Source organism: Typha angustifolia, chromosome 11 (genome assembly GCF_048772165.1).
Source record: "Typha angustifolia cultivar Huaian chromosome 11, ASM4877216v1, whole genome shotgun sequence".
NCBI lineage: Eukaryota > Viridiplantae > Streptophyta > Magnoliopsida > Poales > Typhaceae > Typha > Typha angustifolia.
The window spans coordinates 15,414,440-15,435,693 of NC_133249.1; the positions used below are offsets into that span (position 1 = coordinate 15,414,440).

The window sequence follows — 21,254 nt, forward strand, 5'->3', positions numbered from 1 at the left end:
TAAAAAAATATAGTCTGATTTAAAAGAAAAACTACGCTTGCACTATTAATCTGGGATGAAAAATCTAATAGTTATAACTCGGTCCGGACCCACAAAAATATATTGTAATTTTCCTTTTAAATACATTAAGTTATAACCTTATATTTATGAACATTAAGCTAGGCCCAAACAACACACTTTGTTTTCTTAAGGAAATTAACTTAGTAGCTAAACCACCAGACTGATATTAGCCTCTAATCTAGGTGTTTATATTAGGAAGGTCACTGATCTCAGCCACCAACTATAACCTAAACCTAAGTAGTCCTAATTAACCTTCCCCACTAAGTACTCACAAAGGCCAGAATAATCTTTTTAAAAATAATTAATTCTGTGGGGTTCACTTGCTCTTTTCCTTGAATTGGTATCTCTTTTAAGGACTGCTGCTAAAATCTGAGGAGCTATTTCACCCACTCCAAACCAATGAGAGAAAGACTGGAGCAATAGAAACATAAAGAAAAACAAAAAAGAAAGAGGGGAAAAAAAAAGTTATAAGATGTGCAGAGAAGTCCCACCAAATCCACCAGAAACTTTTAGAAAGACATGCCACTGTGAGAAATAAACTTTATGAGGATTAAGTAGAGGAAACTTTGCAGTGCATAATTATAATATATTGTGCCTTATATAAGCCTAATATGGGGATATAGTTTCAATTGCTTAGGAAAAAAGAAAAGTGGAATAAGGTAGGGACAAGAGGCTATGCATAATTATAGCTATTCTGATTCCTTCTGAAGGCAAAAAGCAAAAGTATTCCTTCACTTCCTCCAAGAATTTTGATGAGGACCATGGAATAAATCCTCAGAATAAGAACAGATGCACTGTTGTCTTCACTGAATCACTCATTACTCTAAAGATCTTTATTTAATTTTCTCTTATTTTTCTAGGATATGGGAATATACATCATATTTTGATGAACTCACTAAATCACCCATTGCTCTAAAGATTTCTTTTTTTTTTCTCTTCAAACAATATTGAGGTATAGATCACAAAATTTGTATATAAAGAAATAAAAGATGATAAAGTATGCCACTGTCTGTTTGAGACTGTAATATGATCTTGCTATTAACTTGGAATTAATTAGATAAAACCTTTTAAAAATTAATTAAGATATGGCCAAACAGAGTTAAGGAAGGCAATTGAATAAGGACTTGTTAACCAACTGAATCACATTGGGACTAATACTTTGTTCTCTTTGGGATTGGACCACCCCATAGCAAAGAAATTAGATCCCTCTCATCAATCATTTGATCCATTCTTTGACCAACATTTATTTTAGTGGAAGAAATTGTACGGATGCACCAACTATGATTGGAGCAATTTGATGCCGTGCACAGCTGGCAGCTCCCAATTGGCTGCCAAGATCATCCAGCCATTAAAAAGGGATAAATAATTTAGTGCAATTAGGGTACACGGCTACTTTCTGTGTGACATTTAATTTAACTACTTTATGGTCAATTTCTAATATTAGTGGTTGCATTAAGGAATACAAAGAAACAAGCTCGAAATAAATCATATACTGTCATAGTTCAGAAAGATTGGTGAAGAAATACATTACTTCTACATTTAACTTATTTAATTGCAAATAAAATTAATAAATGTCACTCTGTCCTTGAGCAAGTCCACATATTAGGAGAACTAATCCCTTATTCTAAGCATAAGATGGGAATCTTCAAAGGTTTAGAAGATTATCTTTAGTCCTCTTTCCTTTTATTAAAAAAAGAGAGGGGAAAATGTAATCATTTTATTAAAGGAGAAATTATGAGTTATTGACCTTTGTCCTTCCTTCCTTCCTTCCTTTAATTGATGTGATCTTATTAACATTCATAAAAACTTATTCCAAATTAATCTAAAGCTTAAGCTGATAGCTGATAGCTTAGATCCTGCTTTTAATATTCGAAATATATACTCAGAGATTATTATATCTAAATTGCTTTTTTGCAGTGGGAAATGCTATGCTATCTCCCATTAACAAAGATGAGAATCCTAATCGTACTAATTTTTTAATTAGTGGGATTGTTTAAGTAGTGGGTTAATGCTCCTAATATTCTTGATATGGTTGCCTCGAGAAACGTGCTGGTATTCTCTTCTTCTTCGTAAACTTAACTCCTCCCCTCTCCTCTCCCCTTCTTGGCGGCATTCGTCCCTCGCGCATAGACCCAGAACCCTGACGCCAATCTTGACCGCTTGACGTGGCCTGTCGCAATTCGTCCGTACTACTCTAAACCCCACACATGCGCCTAAACGTGGCCCAAGTCTTGTTTGCACCGCGCACGTGAAACAGTCGTCGCCGTATCTTTCTGACCGACACGTGGCGGGTACGTGAGTTACGATAATCACACTTAAAACCCGAAATTACTATCCATTTTCACAAATATCCCTTTATTTATTTAAATATCTTAAGTAGATCAAAATATAATAAAAATAAATAAGAAAGTCTAAAAAGTAAAAAAAAAAAAAAAACAATTAGATTCTTATATTTTGTTGAATTCCCACCTTCTTGAATGTCATAGATTGAATCTTTCGATTTCTTTCGTTGAAAGATTCAAGTTTAGCAAAGTCAAAATATATAACAAAATGCAAAGAGTCGCTGAACGTGTGTCAAAAATATATCTTTCTTAGTTTTCTTAAGTGAAAGTATTTTCTCGGACACCGCTTTCGTCGGTCTATTGTTTTGCAGTTTAAACCCTGAGGAAGCTAGAAATCTATATCGGTCCAAGAATAGCTACAGAAATTTATACAGAGTAAGATAAAAAAGAATGATGAGCCGTCGTCAGGGGGCGGTTTGTCAAAGCATGACTTTCTCCAGTATTTGACTATTTTAACTCTGCCGTTATTATTTTTTTTTTAACTTCTCTAATTTTAAAGTAAAATGTTTAAAAAAAGTTTAGCTGAGATTTACTGTGTCGGACTAGTTTTCTATTCAAAGGAATTATCTAAAGTTTCAACGAAGTAGTTGCTAATTTTGCGGCTTAGAATTAAAAGTTTGTGTCCGAGTTAATATTCTGCTTAACAGAATCGACGTGGCAAAACAATAAATAAATTATAAGACGGTAAAAAGAAAAAGTTTGGGCTTCTCTCTCTCTCTCTCTCTTCTATCTCTATCTCTCTCTTAAGTCTTCACCTAAAACTGGAAAGAAGGAAAAGAAAAATTCCCGGCGTACTTTTTCCGTTTCGGTTTTTTTTCACCCCAATCCTGAGCTCCTCTTTGTCTTCTCCCTCCTCCTACACCCACCCTCCATTAAAAGACGTATTCGCTTTTTGAACCAACGACGACGGCGACGAATCCAAGCCATGCTTAGTATTTCTTCCCCTCCTCCTGCTTCCTATCTTCCCTTTCCTTTCCTCTCTTCTTCCTCCTTCCCCTTCTACTCCCTTACTCTCTCTTCGCTGGCTCCCAAAAGCAAAGAAAAGCTCCCAAAGATTCCATCTTTTCCCACTTTTACCTACCCCAAGCCTAGATCTTGACCTCAATTTCTAATCTTTTGCTCCTCCGCGTCTCGGCCTCTCCCCGATGTGATTTGTTTCCCGAATTCAGCCTCTTCCCGTTCGTAATTCTCGATTTGGTTCCGAAATGGGGTGCGGTGGGTCGAAGCTGGAGGAGGAGAGGGCCGTGGTGCACTGCCTCGTGCGATCTCAGTACCTCGCCGACGCGATCCGGTACCGCTACGACTTGGCCGACGCCCACGCGGCGTACGTTAGCTCGCTGCGCTCCGTGGGCGCTTCTCTCCACGCTTTCCTCAACGGTCTCCACCCTCCCCTTTCTCATCCCTCGCCTCATCTCCAACTCCCCGCCCAACGCAAGGGCGGCGATGCGATCGCTCCTCTCTCCTCCTCGTCCCCTCCTCGTCCTCCTCCTCCTGCCATCAAGCAACAGCAGTCGCACTCGAGATCCCACTCCGATTCCCACATCCAGTTCCACTCCTCCGACGAGGACTCCGACGATGACCACCACCTTCACCTCCACTCCGACGACGACGAGCCTACTCTGGGACCCACCTACGTCAATCTCAACTATGCCCGTAGCCAACCCGCCGCCTCCTCTGTCACTTACGAGCAGCGTTCTGTGGGCCCCGACGCCGTCGTCTCCGCCGCCGAGCCATCTGGCTCCGCTTATCCTTACTATGGCTACCCTTACCCGGCCCAAAGTTCCAATTTTGATCCTTACGCGGCTCAAAGTTCCAATTATTACCCCTACCAATATTCGTATCCGAGCTACGGAGCAACGGGTGGTTTATTCGGATCCTCTTCACCTCCCCCTAATATTCCCCCGCCTGCTTCAGCGCCTGGCCGCGGCTCGCCGTCGTCATCACGAGCACCTCCGCCTCCGCCGTCGCCGCCGAGGACTTCCACCTGGGATTTCCTTAATCCATTTGAGGCGTATGACAGCTACTACGCGCCTGCGCCATACTCCCCTGGTAGGAGTTTAAAGGACGTGAGGGAGGAGGAAGGAATCCCTGATTTGGAAGACGAGGAGCCGGAGGTTGTCAAGGAAGCGTACGGAGACAAAAAGGTCGCAGAATTTAGCTCTGGGGCAGCTGCTAACATGGGGGAGTATTCGAGTAAGGCGGCGGCGGCGAAAGAGGATGGAATAAAGAGTGAAATGGAGGCTGGTAGTAGTAGCTTGGAGCATGACGTCCATGTGGTGGAGAAGAGTGTGGTGGGCGACGAAAAATCCGAGGAACGCCGGAATGTGCCCGCCCGGGTGTACCATAACGATTCCGAAGTCGTGCAGGATATCATGGTTCAGTTCAATACGGCATCGGAGGCCGCCGATGAAGTGTCCAAGATGCTAGAAGTAGGGAAGCTACCTTACCAACGGAAGGATTCTGTTTACAAAGGTGAATGGACGGACCATGCTATATCTATCTTTAATTAGATTAGATTTGATTTGCATAAAAATTAATCTTTGTTCCGAAATTGTTGATGATAGGAGTGTCTGCAATGATGATCTGTGGGTTTCCTTCTATATCCTCTGCGATGGACGAAGACTTCTTGAATTTTGAAGAGGACAAGGCGATGGGCTGCGGTAATTTATCTTCGACATTGCAGAAGCTTCTTATGTGGGAAAAGAAGCTCCTTGATGAAGTCAGGGTATGCTACAATTTCCTTTTTCCTTTTTCCCGCTTTCATATTTATCTTTGATATGATGCTTCCTTCCTGTTGATTTAGGATAATGATTGATGTGAGCCTCATAATTTTTTAATCTTTATCCTTGTGTATTATGGTAACTCTAGATTATAGTCCACAGTATTTAGAAAATCTGAGGGTTTCATCAGTTTGACCTCTGATATATTTCATTGATGTTGGTGTTATTTTACAGAAAATAAGTCTAAGTTGTAGTTGACTTATTCTATAGATTTCGCCTGCTTGATCAGTTCATTCATATTATTTAAATGACGAGTATTGTCCTTTTCCCGTTGTATTGCTGCATCTGGTTCTAAAACTATGCTCGATAGAAGATATTCTTATCCCTTCTGCATGCATTTGTCTACCGGCTTTGACTAATTTAAAAAAAGACCACCTCATTTTAATAATTCTGTAGTTCTGCTACTTTGTTCAATTATAAAAAACCATCCAGATGTCATCTTAATATATCTGGTAAGTTGCTCAACAAAACCTACCTAATCTTATATAAAAGGGCCTGCAAGATGGTAGCTCAGATTTCCATTTCCTAAGGTTACATTTTGTCACGTTTTACAGGCTGAGGAAAAGATACGCATACGCTATGACAAGGAACACAATCGCCTGCAGAACCAGATTGAAACAGGTGCAGAGTCTGCCAAGCTTGAGGCAACACAAACTTCCATTAAGAAGTTATCTACAAGAATAAGAATAGCTATTCAGGTTGTTGATGGTATCTCAAAGAAGATCAGTAACCTGAGGGATGAAGAATTATGGCCAGAGTTATGCGAGCTTGTCCAAGGGTATGCCATTCTTTATAGTTTTCTTGAATATCTAATGTGCACATGTATACTAGCATAGTCAACAAGCAAACAGTTCGTAAGCACACACACACACACACACACACACACAGAGTTAAATTCTATTAATGTTAGTTGGTAAGTCATTTTCCTATTTTCCCATGCCTTGGTCATGCATCCATCCCTTTTATATCATTTCTTTGCTTCCATTTTGTACATGGCCACCATACCCATGTGAATTATTTATAATGGTTTATTTATAATGGTTTCATGACGGTTGATCTATCTTTAGTGCTAATATAGAAGAATAGGCTCCATTTGTCCTAACTAATCAATGAAAGATTGGATACGTTAATCTAACTACTGAGATGCATATGATCGTCTGGAGTAGTCGTTTGCCTCTAAGGATTTATTTCTCCCGAGAGGCAGTATGTATATTGATATGTAAATATTCATTTTTCTTATGCTACTGTTTGATTTAAGTCTCAGAACCCGAAGATCAGATCTTTCTACGGAATCAGCCAGCATGCATCATGTTCTCCAAGTTGACTGATGTTCTTCTATTCTAGATCTTTCACCCTACATGCATGTCATTTTGCATGCCTGTCTTGCAATTAAAAGTATGTCTGGCATTATTTATAGGCCAATGGCTTCATGTTACATATGAGTTCTGCTCGGCAGTATCCCTTGTTATTGAGAAGAATAATCTTGCAGGTTAACGAGGATGTGGGCAATCATGTCGGAATGCCATCATACTCAGTGCCAAGCCATATCAGAAGCTAAAAACCTAGATTCTGTGTTATCTGGAGCAAAGCTTAGTGATTCTCATGTGGCAGCAGCTAAGCAGCTAGAGCTGGAGTTGTGGGATTGGATTGCTAATTTCTCTTCTTGGATAGATGCTCAGAGGAACTATGTTAGATCACTAAATGAGTGGCTGAACAACGGTATTGTTTATGACCCTGAAGTAACTGATGATGGAGTTATTCCATATTCTCCAGGAAGGTTAGGTGCACCTTCTATTTTTGTCATCTGTAATTACTGGTCACATAGTATGGAAATGATCTCCGGGTCAGAAGTAGTCAATGCTACGCAAGCTTTTGCCACCAACATTTCACACCTCCGGGAACAGCACTCTTTTGAGCAGCGCCAGATGTTGATGGCAAATAAAGATATGGACAGGAAACTTAGATCAATGGAGAGGGAGGACCAAGTAATGCGGAAGGCACTGGAAGCACGAAACAAGAAATTGCTACAAGTGATGGGTCAGAGCGTTGTACCTCTATCAGGGCAGCTGGTGCATCAGGCCCCGCCTGTTGAAGTAAGCAGTTTGCAGTCAAATTTGCGACAGATTTTTGAAGCCGTGGATAGTTTTACTGCTACTTCTGCGAAAGCGTATGAAGGGCTGCACAAGCAGTTAAAAGAAGAGAAAGAGAGATTCACCAGAGAGAAAGCACTCAAAGCAGAAGTTTCATAAGTTCACCTGGGGATCACTTCTATAAATCAAGAGTTCAGACATTTAACTGCTCACGAGGAGGAAATCAACACTCTGGCTGTCAAAGTTTAACACTAATGAGCACTTCTGAAGGTTTTGACAATTCTGGCTGCTAGGACTTGTGTCCTTGTCCCAGCAAAAGCTGCTCTTGAGCCAAGGATCTGTTAATAGTCCACAGTATTTGATGTGGAAAACGAGTCTCATGAAAACCTTGAAGGAATGTTCCATTGAGACTGCTTTCTTGCATGGCAGACCTATGACTCCTAATGGTCAGGGTTGTTCAGCCAAGTGCTATCTGCACTTTGGCAAGGAGCAACTCAAAGCTTATGCACAGCTGGTCTTCGTAAATTCTTTATATGTTCATAATTATCGTCATCCTGAGGATCGTTGACGCATCATAATATCAACTTTCCTAGAAAAGGAAGACTTTGCCCAATTTGCAAAGCTTACACTATTGGTACTGCAAGAAGGGAAGTGGAGAAAGCGTTGAACGAAATACTTTCCTTACATCACGCAGTTGGTGTTTCAGTTCAAACTTTCTCAATGTTGGGCAAATCAGATCAATTTCTTCTTTTACTGCGAGATCAGTAATTGACCTTTGATGTTATAGTTATGTTCTTCTGGAAAGAGTCCATATCCTTACCTACTTTCTGAGCTAGAGCAGGAAGAGAAAGAACTGCAGTGCATGTGCATCTTTAAACTACTCCAGGTCTTACACCCTTTGCTATGGCAGTGCACTCCATATTTATAGAATGTTATTTATTGCTGTTAGCTGTACAGGATAGCTAATACTTGAATTATATTTAAACCGCTAGTTGAGAAGCCCTGCATCCGTCGACTGGTTGCGTGCATAGTTACGGCAGACTTCCAGAGTCCTTCCAGAGTCCTCTAGCGGAGTTCTAGCCTTCAGTGGACGTATCCAAAGATGTCTAATGCCAAGCCGTGCTTCAGTTGAAGCGTCGAAGGTGACTGCTCACAGAAATATGGCCGATTCTGATCAGTGCCCTGCACTTGGTTTCTAGTATGTAAGAAGAAATAATTCTGATCACTTTTTTTTGTAGTAATCCTGCTCTTTTGTCACCAATTGTTCCTTGAGTTTTTTTTTTCCCCCTTTTTTCAATTCATTTATTCAGCCCTGTACATGTAACTATGACAATTTTTATCAGTTCAATCTTTTGCTCTCTGCTAGAATATTCAACAAACAAGAACAACATTGCTGTTACTTCACAACTTTATTGCTGCATCACATTCTTGGCTGATCTTGGATGACTTTCTCTTTACATATCTTGTTATTCTTCGAATAACGTTATCGTTAAGCAACAGGTTCGATGCCGAGGTTTCTAGACCAGTTATTGTCATGACTTTGATGCTCTATGTCTAGGCAAGTTGGCCATGGTGGATAGAGACTTGTTGATGTTAGTTGGATTAAGCAAAGAGAGGTCCAAATGATGTCCATGTGGATCACAATTTGCTTGGCAGAATGGAATCTTCTACCACTTTGAATGAAAGCTCTGGAGCTTCTTTCTCAAGAGAAATTTACAAAGTGTTGATTGGAAAAAAAAAAAAGTTTAGTTCAACAAATTGGAATTTGCAAGTACTTGGAATCTAATAGGCAATAATTTGATACCCACCTCATGCAATCTATATTTGATTTATTTTTATAACACACTCTCATGGCAATTATTAAATCATCTCCAATGAGTTCTACCAGAATCATCATGTAGAAATCGTGAATGATCTCATCTACATTTTAACCTCATTATGAAATTTCTCTTTTCCTTCTCCAAATTTACCAATCAACTCCTCGTTCTTTTGATATATATATTTTTTAATCTTTAAAGAGGAGGATAATAATTTACAAGGGAGGTGAAACGATTACGAAAGACAGAGGGAGGAAAAAGCTTCAAAAGAGAGGAAAATTTTAGCAGGTGAAATCCTATAAAGATGAGATGAATTAAGAAGATAATATGAAGTAAAACATGGATTCCTTTTCTTCCGTAGCTTTCACTAGATAACTGCTTTATATCGATGCCTTTAGCGTAGGTGGGACGTTTTTTTATTTTCCGAGCTTGAAAACTTTTCCATGATGTTGACCATTCTTTAAAATCTATAGTAAAAGTATAACATGAAATTAATTGGTTTCAACTCCAACCCTAAATAATATTACCAGTAAGATGACTCAACTCAGTTTATGGTTTGTTAGTACGGTTAACTTAATGGAACAGTTTAATAATATAATAGTTTGAAGTAGATCTCAGCGACGTTTAATTTAGAGTAATTATTTGACAATGCACGTAACTTAAAACCTAAACTAAACCTAAGTGTCTTTATATTTAGAGAGAATTAACCCTTTGTCCGATTTATATATAACATTCGGACTCATAAATAATAAATAAAATAAATCTATTGGATTTAATAAATTCAAATCCAAAGAAGATGTGATTCACCATTCCTGCATCTAGTTAGGCTTAACTCAGTTTAAAATAATGCTCTATTTTTCTCTATTTCTCCATCTTTCATATAAACTCCCAAAGGACAATTCTTTTTTTTTTCCCCCAGAAAATGAAGAATTCTTTGGTAAGTGTCTAACATGGAGGAGGTCTATCATAATAAATTTAAAATGTAAAAGGTTATTTACAAAAAAGAACCCTACTTTCAATTGAAGCAGCAGATGCAACAGCAGAGCATGCAGAAGTTTATATGCTTCAGATCAGTGTGTTAGATGATGATGAACCCTCTTTATACTCATGAGAAGCAACAATCTGCAATCTCTTATCAGTAAAGGCTCCTAGAACAAATTTAGACAAAACCCTTTACATTAATGTATTTCCTTTTTGCTAGCTTCTTTTTCTTTTTCTTTTTTGCCACAACGTATTATTACATAGGAATACTGCAGGATGAACACAAATTGCTTTCTCATGCAACATACAGCTCTGCTTTGCCGTCGATGAACAGGCTCATGAACTCCTCGCCATCTACTGTTTCCTTTTCGATGAGAAGCTGCGCGAGCTTGTGCAAGATATCAATGTGAGTGGTTACGAGTTCTGTGGCCCTGGAATAAGCTGTCTCCACGAGCTCCCTTACCTCAGCATCGACCACATCGGCGGTTGCCATGGAATAGTCCTTTTGAGATGACATCTGTGATTTCAGAAGGCCAAAGAAGCCATTGTTAATATGAACACTTTAACCTTTAGGAAAGCAAATAATTAAGCAGTAGCTTGTGGTTAATTTTTGATATTTCAGTTACACCAAAAACTGCACAAACTGCAAAAAGTTGCATACCTGCTGGCCCAAAAATGGATTTCCACCAGGTCCCCCAATTGCAACTTGACCGATCTTTTTACTGAAACCAAATCTTTCAACCATTTGTCTAGCCACACGCGAAACCTGCATGAAGTCATTAGAAGCTCCGGTTGTGACATTCTCTGTACCAAAGATCACCTCTTCAGCTACCCTGCAAGGCAGTTAAACACATATATCATGTAAACTTGCATAAAATGGCAAACATTTCTAAATGGATAAGTTCTTTGTTGTCAACCAACCTTCCGCCAAGGGCAACAGCCATTTGGTTCTCTAGATAGCTTCTACTGTACAGCCCTGATTCAAGCCTCTCTTCGCTTGGAGCAAAGAATGTCAATCCACCGGCTTGACCTCTAGGAATAATGGAAATCTTGGCGACAGGATCATATTCAGGCATGAGGGCACCTACAAGAGCATGGCCAGCCTCTGCAGATATAGGATTCAACTATACGTTAGGATCACAGAACTTTAAAAGAGTGATATTAGTTGATGAGACTTTTATGAATTACCATGATATGCTACAAGTTTCTTCTTCTCCTCTGAAACAACTGCATTCTTTTTCTCAGGCCCAGCAATTATCCTCTCCAAAGCATCAGATATCTCATCCTTACTTATCTCCTTAAGATCACGTCTGGCAGCTAGAATAGCCGCTTCATTCATCAGGTTCTGCAGATCAGCTCCAGTGAAGCCAGGGGTTCTTCTAGCAATTTTATCAAAGTCAACATCCTTTGCCAATGCTTTCCCTCTGGAGTGAACCTGTTAAGTGTCTTAAGTAGTTATTATCCGATTTCAATGAAATATGGAAAACTGAAAACGACTCAATAAACAGATAAATAAAGAAGTATACAAAGGTTCATTGCATTGCATTGTGTGGCCATGTTGAGAACCAGAAATGAAAATAAATAGATCTAATAGCATATGATCAAAGGTTGGGAAAAAAGAGATTTATCATATATATCAGATCCTGAAAAAACAATAGGATTATTGTTGCCGATAATCAGTATATACTATATAGCAATACATAGAAGCACTATGATCACCGGAAGCTAAAATTCATAATGAGATTCTCTCATCCATTATCAAGCTTATTACTAAGTCACTCACTTTACTACAGCTAAAGTGACAAATTAATTGGTCCTAATTCATTGCGTACAGTTCTTGAAGGGAAAGAAAAATCAAAGAAAGATGCGCTTTTCGAAGTATCTGATAGTTGTAAGCACCTAAAATATTAATTCATGAAAAAAGATAAGCTGAACAATTGCACAAAAATTAGCCTTTCTCCCTGGATTGATGAGAGCTAAACAAATTTCGATACTGTTTACTGTCCCTACAGTCCAACTTCACATAAATAAATTCACACTTGCCAAAAGAGCAAAACTTAGCATCCTTCATTATCATGTATGAGATTGAAGCGCATCACCATTCACATAAATAAACTCACACTTATAAGAACAAAACCTAGCATCCTTATTATCATGTATGAGATCCAAGATGCATCACCCCATACTGTACCAACAGACTATGCTAACACCAAATTTCACACTAGAAATTAGTATATCCAAAAGATTCATTCAAAGAAACTTCAATTGCATATAAAAATTGTGACAAGAAAGCAACACTAATCCATAGATAACTATGCAAACTAACCTGTAGGATCTTGACTCTTCCAGCAACATCTGGTCTATCAACAGTAACCTGCCTATCAAACCTTCCGGGCCGCAGCAGAGCCGCATCCAGCACATCCGGCCGGTTAGTTGCCGCGAGAACGATCACGCCGCTGTTCCCGGCAAACCCATCCATCTCAGTCAGCAGCTGATTAATAGTCTGCTCCCTCTCATCATTCCCGCCACCCATTCCAGCCCCCCGCTGCCTCCCCACGGCATCAATCTCATCAATGAACACAATGCAGGGAGCCTTTGATTTTGCCTTCTCGAACAAATCCCGAACTCTTGACGCTCCGACACCGACGAAGAGCTCGACGAACTCAGAAGCCGCGCAAGAGAAGAACGGCACTCCGGCCTCCCCTGCCACGGCCCGAGCAAGCAGCGTCTTCCCGGTACCCGGCGGGCCGACCAAGAGGCAACCTTTGGGGATTTTTGCCCCCAAAGCAGTGTATTTATCAGGGTTTTTCAAGAAATCGACCACTTCTTGCAGCTCGAGCTTGGCCTGGTCGGCACCCGCGACGTCCGCGAAGGTGACGCCGGTCTCGGGCACCTCCTGGAATTTGGATTTCGACCGCCCGAAGTCCATAGGCCCCCCGAGGCCACCGGGTCCACCCCCAGGGCCACCCTGGGCGCGGCGGAAAAGGAAGAAGAGCCCCGCAAAGGCGAGGAAGGGGAAGAGGAGGTTACCAATCAAGTTGAATAGCCCGTTGCCGGAATCGCCCTCGGAGACGGAGATGTCGACGCCGTTCATGGCGAGAATATCAATGAGGTCCGGGTCGTTGGGCACAACGACGCTGGCGCGGCGGCCGTCGACGGCGCTGAGCTGGAGGATCCCGCCGTCCTTGCTGAACCGGACGCGCTCCACCTTGCCTTTCTTGACGGCGTTGAGGAACTCGCTGTACCGCCACTGTGATCCCTCGGGGAGGTCGGAGGAGGTCTGGGGTTTGGGAGCTGTGAGAAGCGCGTTGGAGAAGGGATTGGATGACGACGCGTCCTGCTTCGTGGCTGCTTCCAATTGGACGGATTCGGGAGGAGGGGCGATGTCTTCGGCGAGGGCGACGGCGGAGGGGTTCTGGGTCAAGGTGGAGAGGAGGAAGGCGGCCATGGAAGCGTTGAAGGTGCGATTTTGGGAGTTGGGTCTTGGAGCTTGAGGTGGGAGGAGAAGGGATTGGGTGGAGGATTTGGGTCTTCGAGAGAGGAGGAAGAGGGGGTTGGATTTGAGCCTGGGGTGGAGTTTGGCCCCGTAGAGGGAGGAGGAGAGGAGGGGATGGCTGGTTGAAGCCATTGGTGAGGTCTTCAAAGGTTGAGTCTTTTGAGCTTTCTTTCTCTTGGTGGGTCTTTTTGTAGTTATAAAGGGAGGAGGGAGATGAGTTGGAGAAGGAGAGGTGAAGAAGAAAACACGAGATGGAGGGAGGACTTGGAAGAGGAGTGAGAGAGAGAAAGACATGGAGAGGTTATAACAAGGGATTGGGAGTCTTGGGATGTTGTGGGATTTGATTCTACGTGGAGTAACTTCTAGCCATCCATTTTTTGTTTTGATATTTTGGTGTAGAAGAGAATTGAGATAAGAACTAAACCTACAAAAAGAAAAAAAAAGAGAAAAAAAAAAGAGAGACAGAGAGAGAGAGAGAGGAGTCCCTCCATTTTTAATTTTTCTGGACATCTGGTTTTAGGGATTGTTGAGTAAATTTCCAAGGCTATATCATTCTCTATCAGATCAAACAAAGTAAATAAAATTCTAATTGAAAAGGACTTGATCCCAATCTCACCAAAAATCACCAGTTTTCATGACATACAAAACTTCCTGACAGTAATCCAAAACACAAATAAGAAGATAAAACTCACAGATCTTGGTACAAGTTAAGCATCAATTTTGAGAGTTCTCAGCTACAAGTATTGGGAAGCATGGAATGAATAATTCTTCAATTCTCTCTTCCAACTTGGCTTCCCGTTCCAAATCCTCGTGAAAATCTCAGGGCAAATTTACATCATTGAAGGAATGAAGATGAAACATAAAACCATATATATATATACTACTACGAACTGTGGATGGACCTGCTGATGGAGAATTATACTACCAAAATCATCACGTCGGCAATGAGCAATGTAGTTTAGTTCCACAATAGCCAGACAACTCCAGCAAATTAGTGCTCCAGTTCTTAAGTTGAATGAGATGCTGTACAATTCTTTTGCAGAGAATATTTGCACGCTAGAAGCAGCAGCTGTTGTTCCTTTACGACACAAAGCTCACTTCTGGCTATAAAAAAGAATATGGTAAAAGAATACGTTTTGTTTACTGAAGGCGAGCTTCGAACAACCACCTCCTTTTCTAGTCAGAAAGAATCTCTTCTAGTTCAAGATCATCACGTCTATCATCATCCAATTCTGTATCATTTGCCAAGGCCTTACCTAGAGGTGCATCCTCTCCATAATCCAAGTCTGACCAGTCCACATCTTCATCAGTATCAGTAGAATGTGTTGCCTCACCAGCATTTTTAACTAGATTGCCTTTTTCATTTCTACCACTGATGTTTTGTAATTGGGAAGAAGAGCCACCTCCTGTTTTAGCCCCAGCATTTTCACATATACACGTTGAAGGATTTTCATGAAATTCCCCTCTGCCTGGTCTCACCTCCTTAGGCTCCCCCATGAATCCCCTTTGATGAGCCCGCACGTTAGAGGCAAATGCCTCCCAAGACATGTTTGTTCGATTCAGAAATAAGGAATAGAGCCTTTTAGCATTTGGGCGTATTGTCCTCTTATGCCCAAAATATCTCCTGATAAAAGAAGAAAAGCTGCAATCGTAAGAAAAGAAGAGTGGTTTATATATCATAGTTACAACCTAGACAATGAGTACCTTCGGCCAGCTAAAATTCTAGCCATGTTCCCATTGTTGTTGGTCACAAATGCATCACTTCCATCACATACAATAAAATCAAGGGCAGCCATCCGAGAAGAGAATGAGGAGAATGGAGCCAACTCCTCCTTGCTGGCTAAAGTTTCTTTTGAATGGAAATTTGGAAAGAGTGATCTCAAAGGTGCTAGCGTGTCTTCACCCCCATAAATATCACCAGAAGCCACATAGATATGAACATTGCTTCCAAAGCCCAATGCTCTGAGCATGAGCCCAACCTCTTCCGGAGTTAGAGGACACTTCCCATGCCTTCTTTCCTTGTCTGGGTTGCTTATCTGCACAAATTTCAGAACTCATTCATGATTCCTGCGAGAGAGTTTACCTATGACTAGTTCAACATAAATAAAATGCACTTACATGTAAAGTTTTCCACCTCTTGCGTATTGCACCAAGTTCTCTCTTTTCCTTTTCTCCTCCACCATAATAGCACCCAGAAAAGGCAAGCATATCAGGTTCAAATCTGTCATGCAAGTGACTTTATCAGGAAGCTACTAGCATTCTTGTGATAGATGCACACAATAAAGTGACGAGAAATAGAGTGTACTTTTCAAAACCACAAAAGTATTTCCCTATACATTAACTCAAATAATACCAAATAAGAAAGCTTAAATCACAACCAAAAGTACGGTCCAAACATCAATAGATATCTATAAGAGTGCAAGTAACTGTAGAAGTTAGAACTAATTTGGGCAAGGATAATAGAACGAGAGAATAGAAATGAATATAGTTATACCAAATAGAGTTGAAAACAAAATAATTGAGTACAGCCAATAGACTAAGTTCGTGAAGCACTGTAGAAGAGTTAATGAAAGACTGCAAAGAGAGCATACAGAGTAGAATGTATATGACGTGTAAAAAGAACATATAAAGTGAGACAGTGTAAAAGAATTAATGAAAAATGACACTAGGCTTTATAAGAAAGTATAGGAAGTCAACTCTTATAACAAAATTGAACCAAAGACAGGCTTCCCTTCTTTTTCTTTTCTTTTTTTGATTTGGCTTGCAAGAACTCATGTCAATAGAAAAAAAAAAAAAAAAAACTTTTGAGCAATTTTGCCAAGTTGACTCATAAATCAGGGAGACAAAATGACAAAATTTGCATAGATCTAACTTTACTCTGCAACATGGCCAAATTAGAAACTTACCTCAGGTGAAGGGCAATGAAGTGCTTGCTTTTAACCTTCATTCTATGTATCAATTTTTCCCCCATTTGTTGTATTGGATCAGTAAATCGCAGAGCATGATAATTAACTCTGCATCGCAGCTTTTGCAAATCTGTGTCCAATTTGTTTGCAAGTCGATAGTCAAACTTTGTCAGTTGAACCACCTAGACATAACGAAGCACAGTTACATGGTCTACACAGCTCTATCTACTGGGCCAATCTGAATTATTAACTACAAATAACCAAAAGTAAATGCTGGGCCTGGCCCTCAAACTCCAAAAAGAAAATTCGGAGTCTTCTGACTAGTCCTTGTCTGCATTAGGTAGTAGCTAAAGTTTATACAAGCTAATGGATTAAGTTGCTTCCTGAGTGTCTGCAATAATATACAAGAAGTCCCTGTTATTTACAATAACTTCTCAAGAATTAGAAGCACACACTCATGTATGGTATAAGTAAATATGCACAGTGATGATACTTGGCAGATATGCCGAAGGCCTTTGCTAGACAACCTTCCACCAAGATCATTGTTATGCCCTTCCCTCCTAAAATGTCATCTCAATTTCCCAAGTGGCCTATGTAACAGTGAAGAACAGATAGGATTTAGATGAGTTAAAAGTCACTCCAGAAGCATCTTAAACATATTGATTGTAATACGAATTTCATGAACCCGACCACTAACTCAAGAGAGATCAATGAAAAACATATCTTGACAATAGTAGATGTTGTTGCCTCATTCATAATTGATATTTGCAACTTCCACAACTTTATGGAAGCCCATTGGCAGAAATCCAGAAAAGGTGAAGGCTTAAGAGAAATGGATGGTAGGGGGATATGATGTCTGCAAAACCGGAAGTTGAGAAAGCTATCTTACAAAACTTGTAGGCAAATAACAATATGAGTTCTGATACTGTACAGATCAAAGTTGAGAACGCTCCGGCAAGAACTACTTATTTATATAACTCATCATCACTTGACTAAAGTAACTAGAAAATGATGGCAAATCCTACCTGAAGTATGATCAATCAAAAGAAAGGATTACCATGAAATCCCTAAGGGTACATGGTAGACCATGCCAACTTGCTGATGTGTTGACTCTTTGAACCAACAAAGAAGCAACAATGCAGAAGTTCTTCCAGATATGGGAAGATAGGAAAATTTAGTATCTTCTGGAGCGTCCTGAAAACATGTAGTATCTATAAAATATAAATTACCTCTTATAAATGTACAGTATAGTGTTCAGTATACGCTATTGTATAGTGTAATACACTGGATAGATGATTATGAACAGTTTTAATAGATCTTAGCCATATCAGAAGACAAGGAAAAATATGATCTTCCAAGAATTAGGTAAAAGATCGGCCACCAATCAGGCTAAAGGATCAACAACAATTGCTGGATTAGAATGAACTAGGTTGAATCCTAAGCATGCTGTACCAAATCCAAACTACCACCATATGTGAAAGATTTGAAAAATCCTGTAGTTATGCTGCTTATGCAATTGGAACAATTACTATGCTGACATCAGGAGACAGAATTTACACCAGTAATCAACAACAATTGCTATATTAAAATTAACTAGGTTGAATCCTAAGCATGCTGTACCAAATCCAAACTACCACCGTATGTGAAAGATTTGAGAAATAGGTTGAATCCTAACTCCTAAGCATGCTGTACCAAATCCAAACGACCACCTTATACGAAAGATTTGACAAATCCTGTAGTTATAAGCTACTTATGCAATTGGAACAATTACTATGCTGACATCAGGAGACTGAATTTACATCAATAATCAAAAGGTATATAACTATAACTCATATATTTTAAAATGGGTGGAACCAAAGTACCGAGTGTTTCTGGTCGTGCCAACAATGCAAATAATCTGCAGTATAGACAAAGTTTAATGCAAATAATCTGCAGTGTAGACAAAGTTTAGTGCTTACATGTTTTTTCAGAAGAACAGGTAAGACTCGATTTATGTAACATCTCTGAGTACATTTCCGCGGGACACGCAGTCTATATGGAGCCCTGACAATTCTGCCTCCTTTTCTTGGGAGTTCTTTTATAATAGTGACATCCTTTGAGAGGGATGAAATGAACATGTCAACATCAAAAATTTCTGCAAAATTGCTGCACCAGGCACAGTACCAGAAATCAGTGCTCGATGCTTTTAACAGTTCAGCTTGGAGTAGTCAGGCATACTGCAAGGTTAACATGTAAAAAACTTAAGATGTATGAAATATAGCTCAAACCTAGAATCTTTCCAGAAAGATCTCTCATCCAGCTTAGGGACAACAAGGGTGGCATTTAAAATACGTGCTGCAACAACAGCATCAGTTATCTGGAAAGAAGGATAGATATTTGGCATAAGTTCTACAGAGACTATAGTAAATATGTACAAACACATTAGCAGCATTAAACAGAATTACCTATTGGTCATGTCTATATATTAACAGCTCTACCAGTAATCTGACATCCAATAAATAGTTAACTATGAGCTTTGAACAGAGTATGATCTGGAAGCTTATAAATCTATTTCTGAGCAAAATAAATGTCATATCTCAAGTTGCCTATGATAGGCATAGATGCAGCAACGACAAGGGGAAAAGATCCCAACAATAGTTCAAATTTCACACGACTATATCAGCAAGCACTATTCATCAATTATTGCCACTTCTTGGCGTACAAATTTCATCAAACTGGCAACTCAGCCTATGCTACCCCACTAGATATCGAAGGAATCCAACGATCGGTTTTTAAATCCAGGTTCAGCCAATCAAGATCATGTCACCAGAAAAAAAAAGTATCTTAAGAAGGAAATAGTCAACTAAAAAAGATAAGAGGTACAACAACGAGGTGAAAGCACACCTAACGTCCTCCATTCAAATTGCACATATCTAGCATTATGTTTGGTTTGTGTTGGCTTGTAAGTTGTCCACATTTTCCTTTCTTTATCATTCATAAGCAAAATGTAAGGAAAACGTGATTTTAATTCACCATGTTTTTCTTCAAGAAGGGGTACCAGATGTCAATGGTTAATCTCCATATATGTTCGACTATCATTCAGGAGTAAGTGTTTTTTACTGCCCAAAATAGTGAGATAAACTGGCAATACTTATCAACAGAAAACATAAATAAACAAGTTCAGCCAGGCATACCGTCTTATGCTTCAACTGTTCTTCGTTCAAATTAATAGGCAAAGAAATAAATATAGATGATACCGACCATGGGGAAAGCAACAACAGATTCAATAGGCTAAAGATAGTAAGAAATAAATATTTCAGATCCAAGCGCTGAAAGAGGGGCAGATATCTCACTCCTGTTCTTTGCTGGTTTAGACCTCCACTTGTCACAATCATCAAGTATCTATCTGGGTGTGTAATAGCTTTGGCTGCTGCAAAATGTGAAGACAAGAAAGCAATTGAGCAAAGCAACATAGCTAGTCTATCCTACTTAAATCCAAATCCACAACCAGATATTCACCACAAGTAACATAACAAGATCAGCATAAATTCATCTTATATGCTCTTATTGAATTCCTAATTAAACTTTCCTATAGTTTTCCTCTTTTAAGTAATATCACATTTATGCATTGGTTTACAATCAGATATGGATATCTCCGTTATTTGGGTTAAACTTTCTATCTTTCTATCAAACAAATTACTAATACCAACCTTTTATCCGATTATTATTTGTTTCCATATTAGAATCCCAAAAGATAATGGATACAAATTGCCGCTATCCTATTCACATCCAATCTGTTTTTGCCACATATACAAATTGCCCTAGAGTTTCTAAAACCCAATTCACATGACTCAAAGAAGAAACTAAGAAAATGAAAAAGTCACTAATTCCGCCATGATTTAGTAAAACTAATAACTATTCAATTGGCTTATTAACAATTTCCTAATATGATATATAGACCAATAATAATAATAATAACCACTCAATTATACATCTAATATGGACCTGGAAACTTGCTGCTCGCATTGCTGCATCCGTAGTAGTACTTAGACAGCCTTGAACCCCAAAGATCGTTCCTCGACGTCCCTCCACCATGCTATAAAAGAAATCAACAGTAGGCCAATTCAGCATCAAATCTAGAGAACCACAAACCTGACACAAGAACTAGATGAAACTACAAAATCACACAGACCGGGAGACGGAAAAGTTCTTTGCCAGCAACGTTTCCTTGGAGATCACCCGAATCCGGCAGCTACAGAAGCAGAGAATAGGGGTTAGAAAGTAAACGGATTCAAATAGAGAAAAAAGCAGGAGTCCAGAAGCCAACCGCGGGATCGGGGGAGCCGCGATGGAAGATTTGGCGGCTGTCGGAGAAGGAGGGGTGGTCGAGAAGAGGGGGCGCGAGGTAGGAGAGGACTGCGAGGCCGATGAGGAGGAGGACGGCAGCAGGGAAGGCCGAGGCGGCGGAGATCGCCGGCATCGGGCAACGGTAATGGTGGCGCCGCCGCGATGAGGCCATCGCCATCTCTCTCTCTCTCTCTCTCTCTAAAGTTATTTATTTATATGGAAGAAAAGAGGAATGGGTTCGAGTTCAGTTTCCGAAGAGGAGAGGAAGAGAGATGAGAGATCCATGGAAGCGTCGCCGAGGTGTAACTTGAGAGGAAGTTTGGAAGCATCAGTGATTTAAGTGGGAGAGCTTTGAGCGTGGACAGTGAACGGCGTGCCCACGCTAAAAGGGAAATGTTATATTAAACTATAACCCAAGCCCAACTAGCCTTTCCTAGCCCAACGGTTGGGCCCCCA

At 40.1% G+C, this 21,254-nt stretch overlaps 3 protein-coding genes across 4 annotated transcripts; 1 reads left to right on the plus strand and 2 right to left on the minus strand.

The window, feature by feature from the left end:
- The first annotated feature begins 3,172 nt into the window (after nucleotides 1–3,172).
- Nucleotides 3,173–8,660, plus strand: LOC140769822 (uncharacterized). Of its 2 annotated transcripts, XR_012105957.1 has the most exons (5): nucleotides 3,173–4,874; nucleotides 4,967–5,127; nucleotides 5,737–5,960; nucleotides 6,672–8,158; nucleotides 8,265–8,660. XR_012105957.1 is itself a non-coding variant. In XM_073110696.1 (4 exons), the coding sequence occupies exons 1-4, from the start codon at nucleotides 3,608–3,610 to the stop codon at nucleotides 7,429–7,431; spliced, it is 2,412 nt and encodes an 803-aa protein (XP_072966797.1). In that variant the 5' UTR covers nucleotides 3,173–3,607; the 3' UTR covers nucleotides 7,432–8,660. The 2 variants fall into 2 exon arrangements, 1 of the variants encoding a protein (XP_072966797.1); XM_073110696.1 differs by having other exon boundaries at nucleotides 6,672–8,660.
- A 1,505-nt stretch (nucleotides 8,661–10,165) lies between these two features.
- LOC140769961 (ATP-dependent zinc metalloprotease FTSH 1, chloroplastic-like) lies at nucleotides 10,166–13,850 on the minus strand. The gene is made up of 5 exons (XM_073110885.1): nucleotides 12,397–13,850; nucleotides 11,259–11,505; nucleotides 10,992–11,175; nucleotides 10,732–10,903; nucleotides 10,166–10,587 (listed from the first exon to the last, which is right to left on the minus strand). Exons 1-5 carry the CDS (start codon nucleotides 13,696–13,698, stop codon nucleotides 10,366–10,368), a joined length of 2,127 nt encoding a protein of 708 aa, XP_072966986.1. The 5' UTR covers nucleotides 13,699–13,850; the 3' UTR covers nucleotides 10,166–10,365.
- Nucleotides 13,851–14,240: 390 nt separating this feature from the next.
- LOC140770172 (O-fucosyltransferase 16-like) lies at nucleotides 14,241–21,152 on the minus strand. The gene is made up of 10 exons (XM_073111214.1): nucleotides 20,779–21,152; nucleotides 20,644–20,703; nucleotides 20,457–20,547; nucleotides 19,805–19,881; nucleotides 18,740–18,828; nucleotides 18,431–18,617; nucleotides 16,473–16,654; nucleotides 15,685–15,787; nucleotides 15,271–15,602; nucleotides 14,241–15,190 (listed from the first exon to the last, which is right to left on the minus strand). The coding sequence occupies exons 1-10, from the start codon at nucleotides 20,974–20,976 to the stop codon at nucleotides 14,743–14,745; spliced, it is 1,767 nt and encodes a 588-aa protein (XP_072967315.1). The 5' UTR covers nucleotides 20,977–21,152; the 3' UTR covers nucleotides 14,241–14,742.
- Between the last annotated feature and the right edge of the window lie 102 nt (nucleotides 21,153–21,254).

Coding starts and splice junctions, on each gene's coding strand:
- LOC140769822 (XM_073110696.1), top strand. CDS start 3,608: ATGGGGTGCGGTGGGTCGAAGCTGGAGGAGGAGAGGGCCGTGGTGCAC. Junction 5,128..5,736: donor AGCTCCTTGATGAAGTCAGG/GTATGCTACAAT, acceptor CACGTTTTACAG/GCTGAGGAAAAGATACGCAT. Junction 5,961..6,671: donor TTATGCGAGCTTGTCCAAGG/GTATGCCATTCT, acceptor ATAATCTTGCAG/GTTAACGAGGATGTGGGCAA.
- LOC140769961 (XM_073110885.1), bottom strand. CDS start 13,698: ATGGCTTCAACCAGCCATCCCCTCCTCTCCTCCTCCCTCTACGGGGCC. Junction 10,904..10,991: donor GCTGTTGCCCTTGGCGGAAG/GTTGGTTGACAA, acceptor ACTGCCTTGCAG/GGTAGCTGAAGAGGTGATCT. Junction 10,588..10,731: donor ATCCATTTTTGGGCCAGCAG/GTATGCAACTTT, acceptor CTGAAATCACAG/ATGTCATCTCAAAAGGACTA.
- LOC140770172 (XM_073111214.1), bottom strand. CDS start 20,976: ATGGCGATGGCCTCATCGCGGCGGCGCCACCATTACCGTTGCCCGATG. Junction 20,548..20,643: donor AAGAACTTTTCCGTCTCCCG/GTCTGTGTGATT, acceptor TTTCTTTTATAG/CATGGTGGAGGGACGTCGAG. Junction 15,603..15,684: donor AGAGGTGGAAAACTTTACAT/GTAAGTGCATTT, acceptor AAATTTGTGCAG/ATAAGCAACCCAGACAAGGA.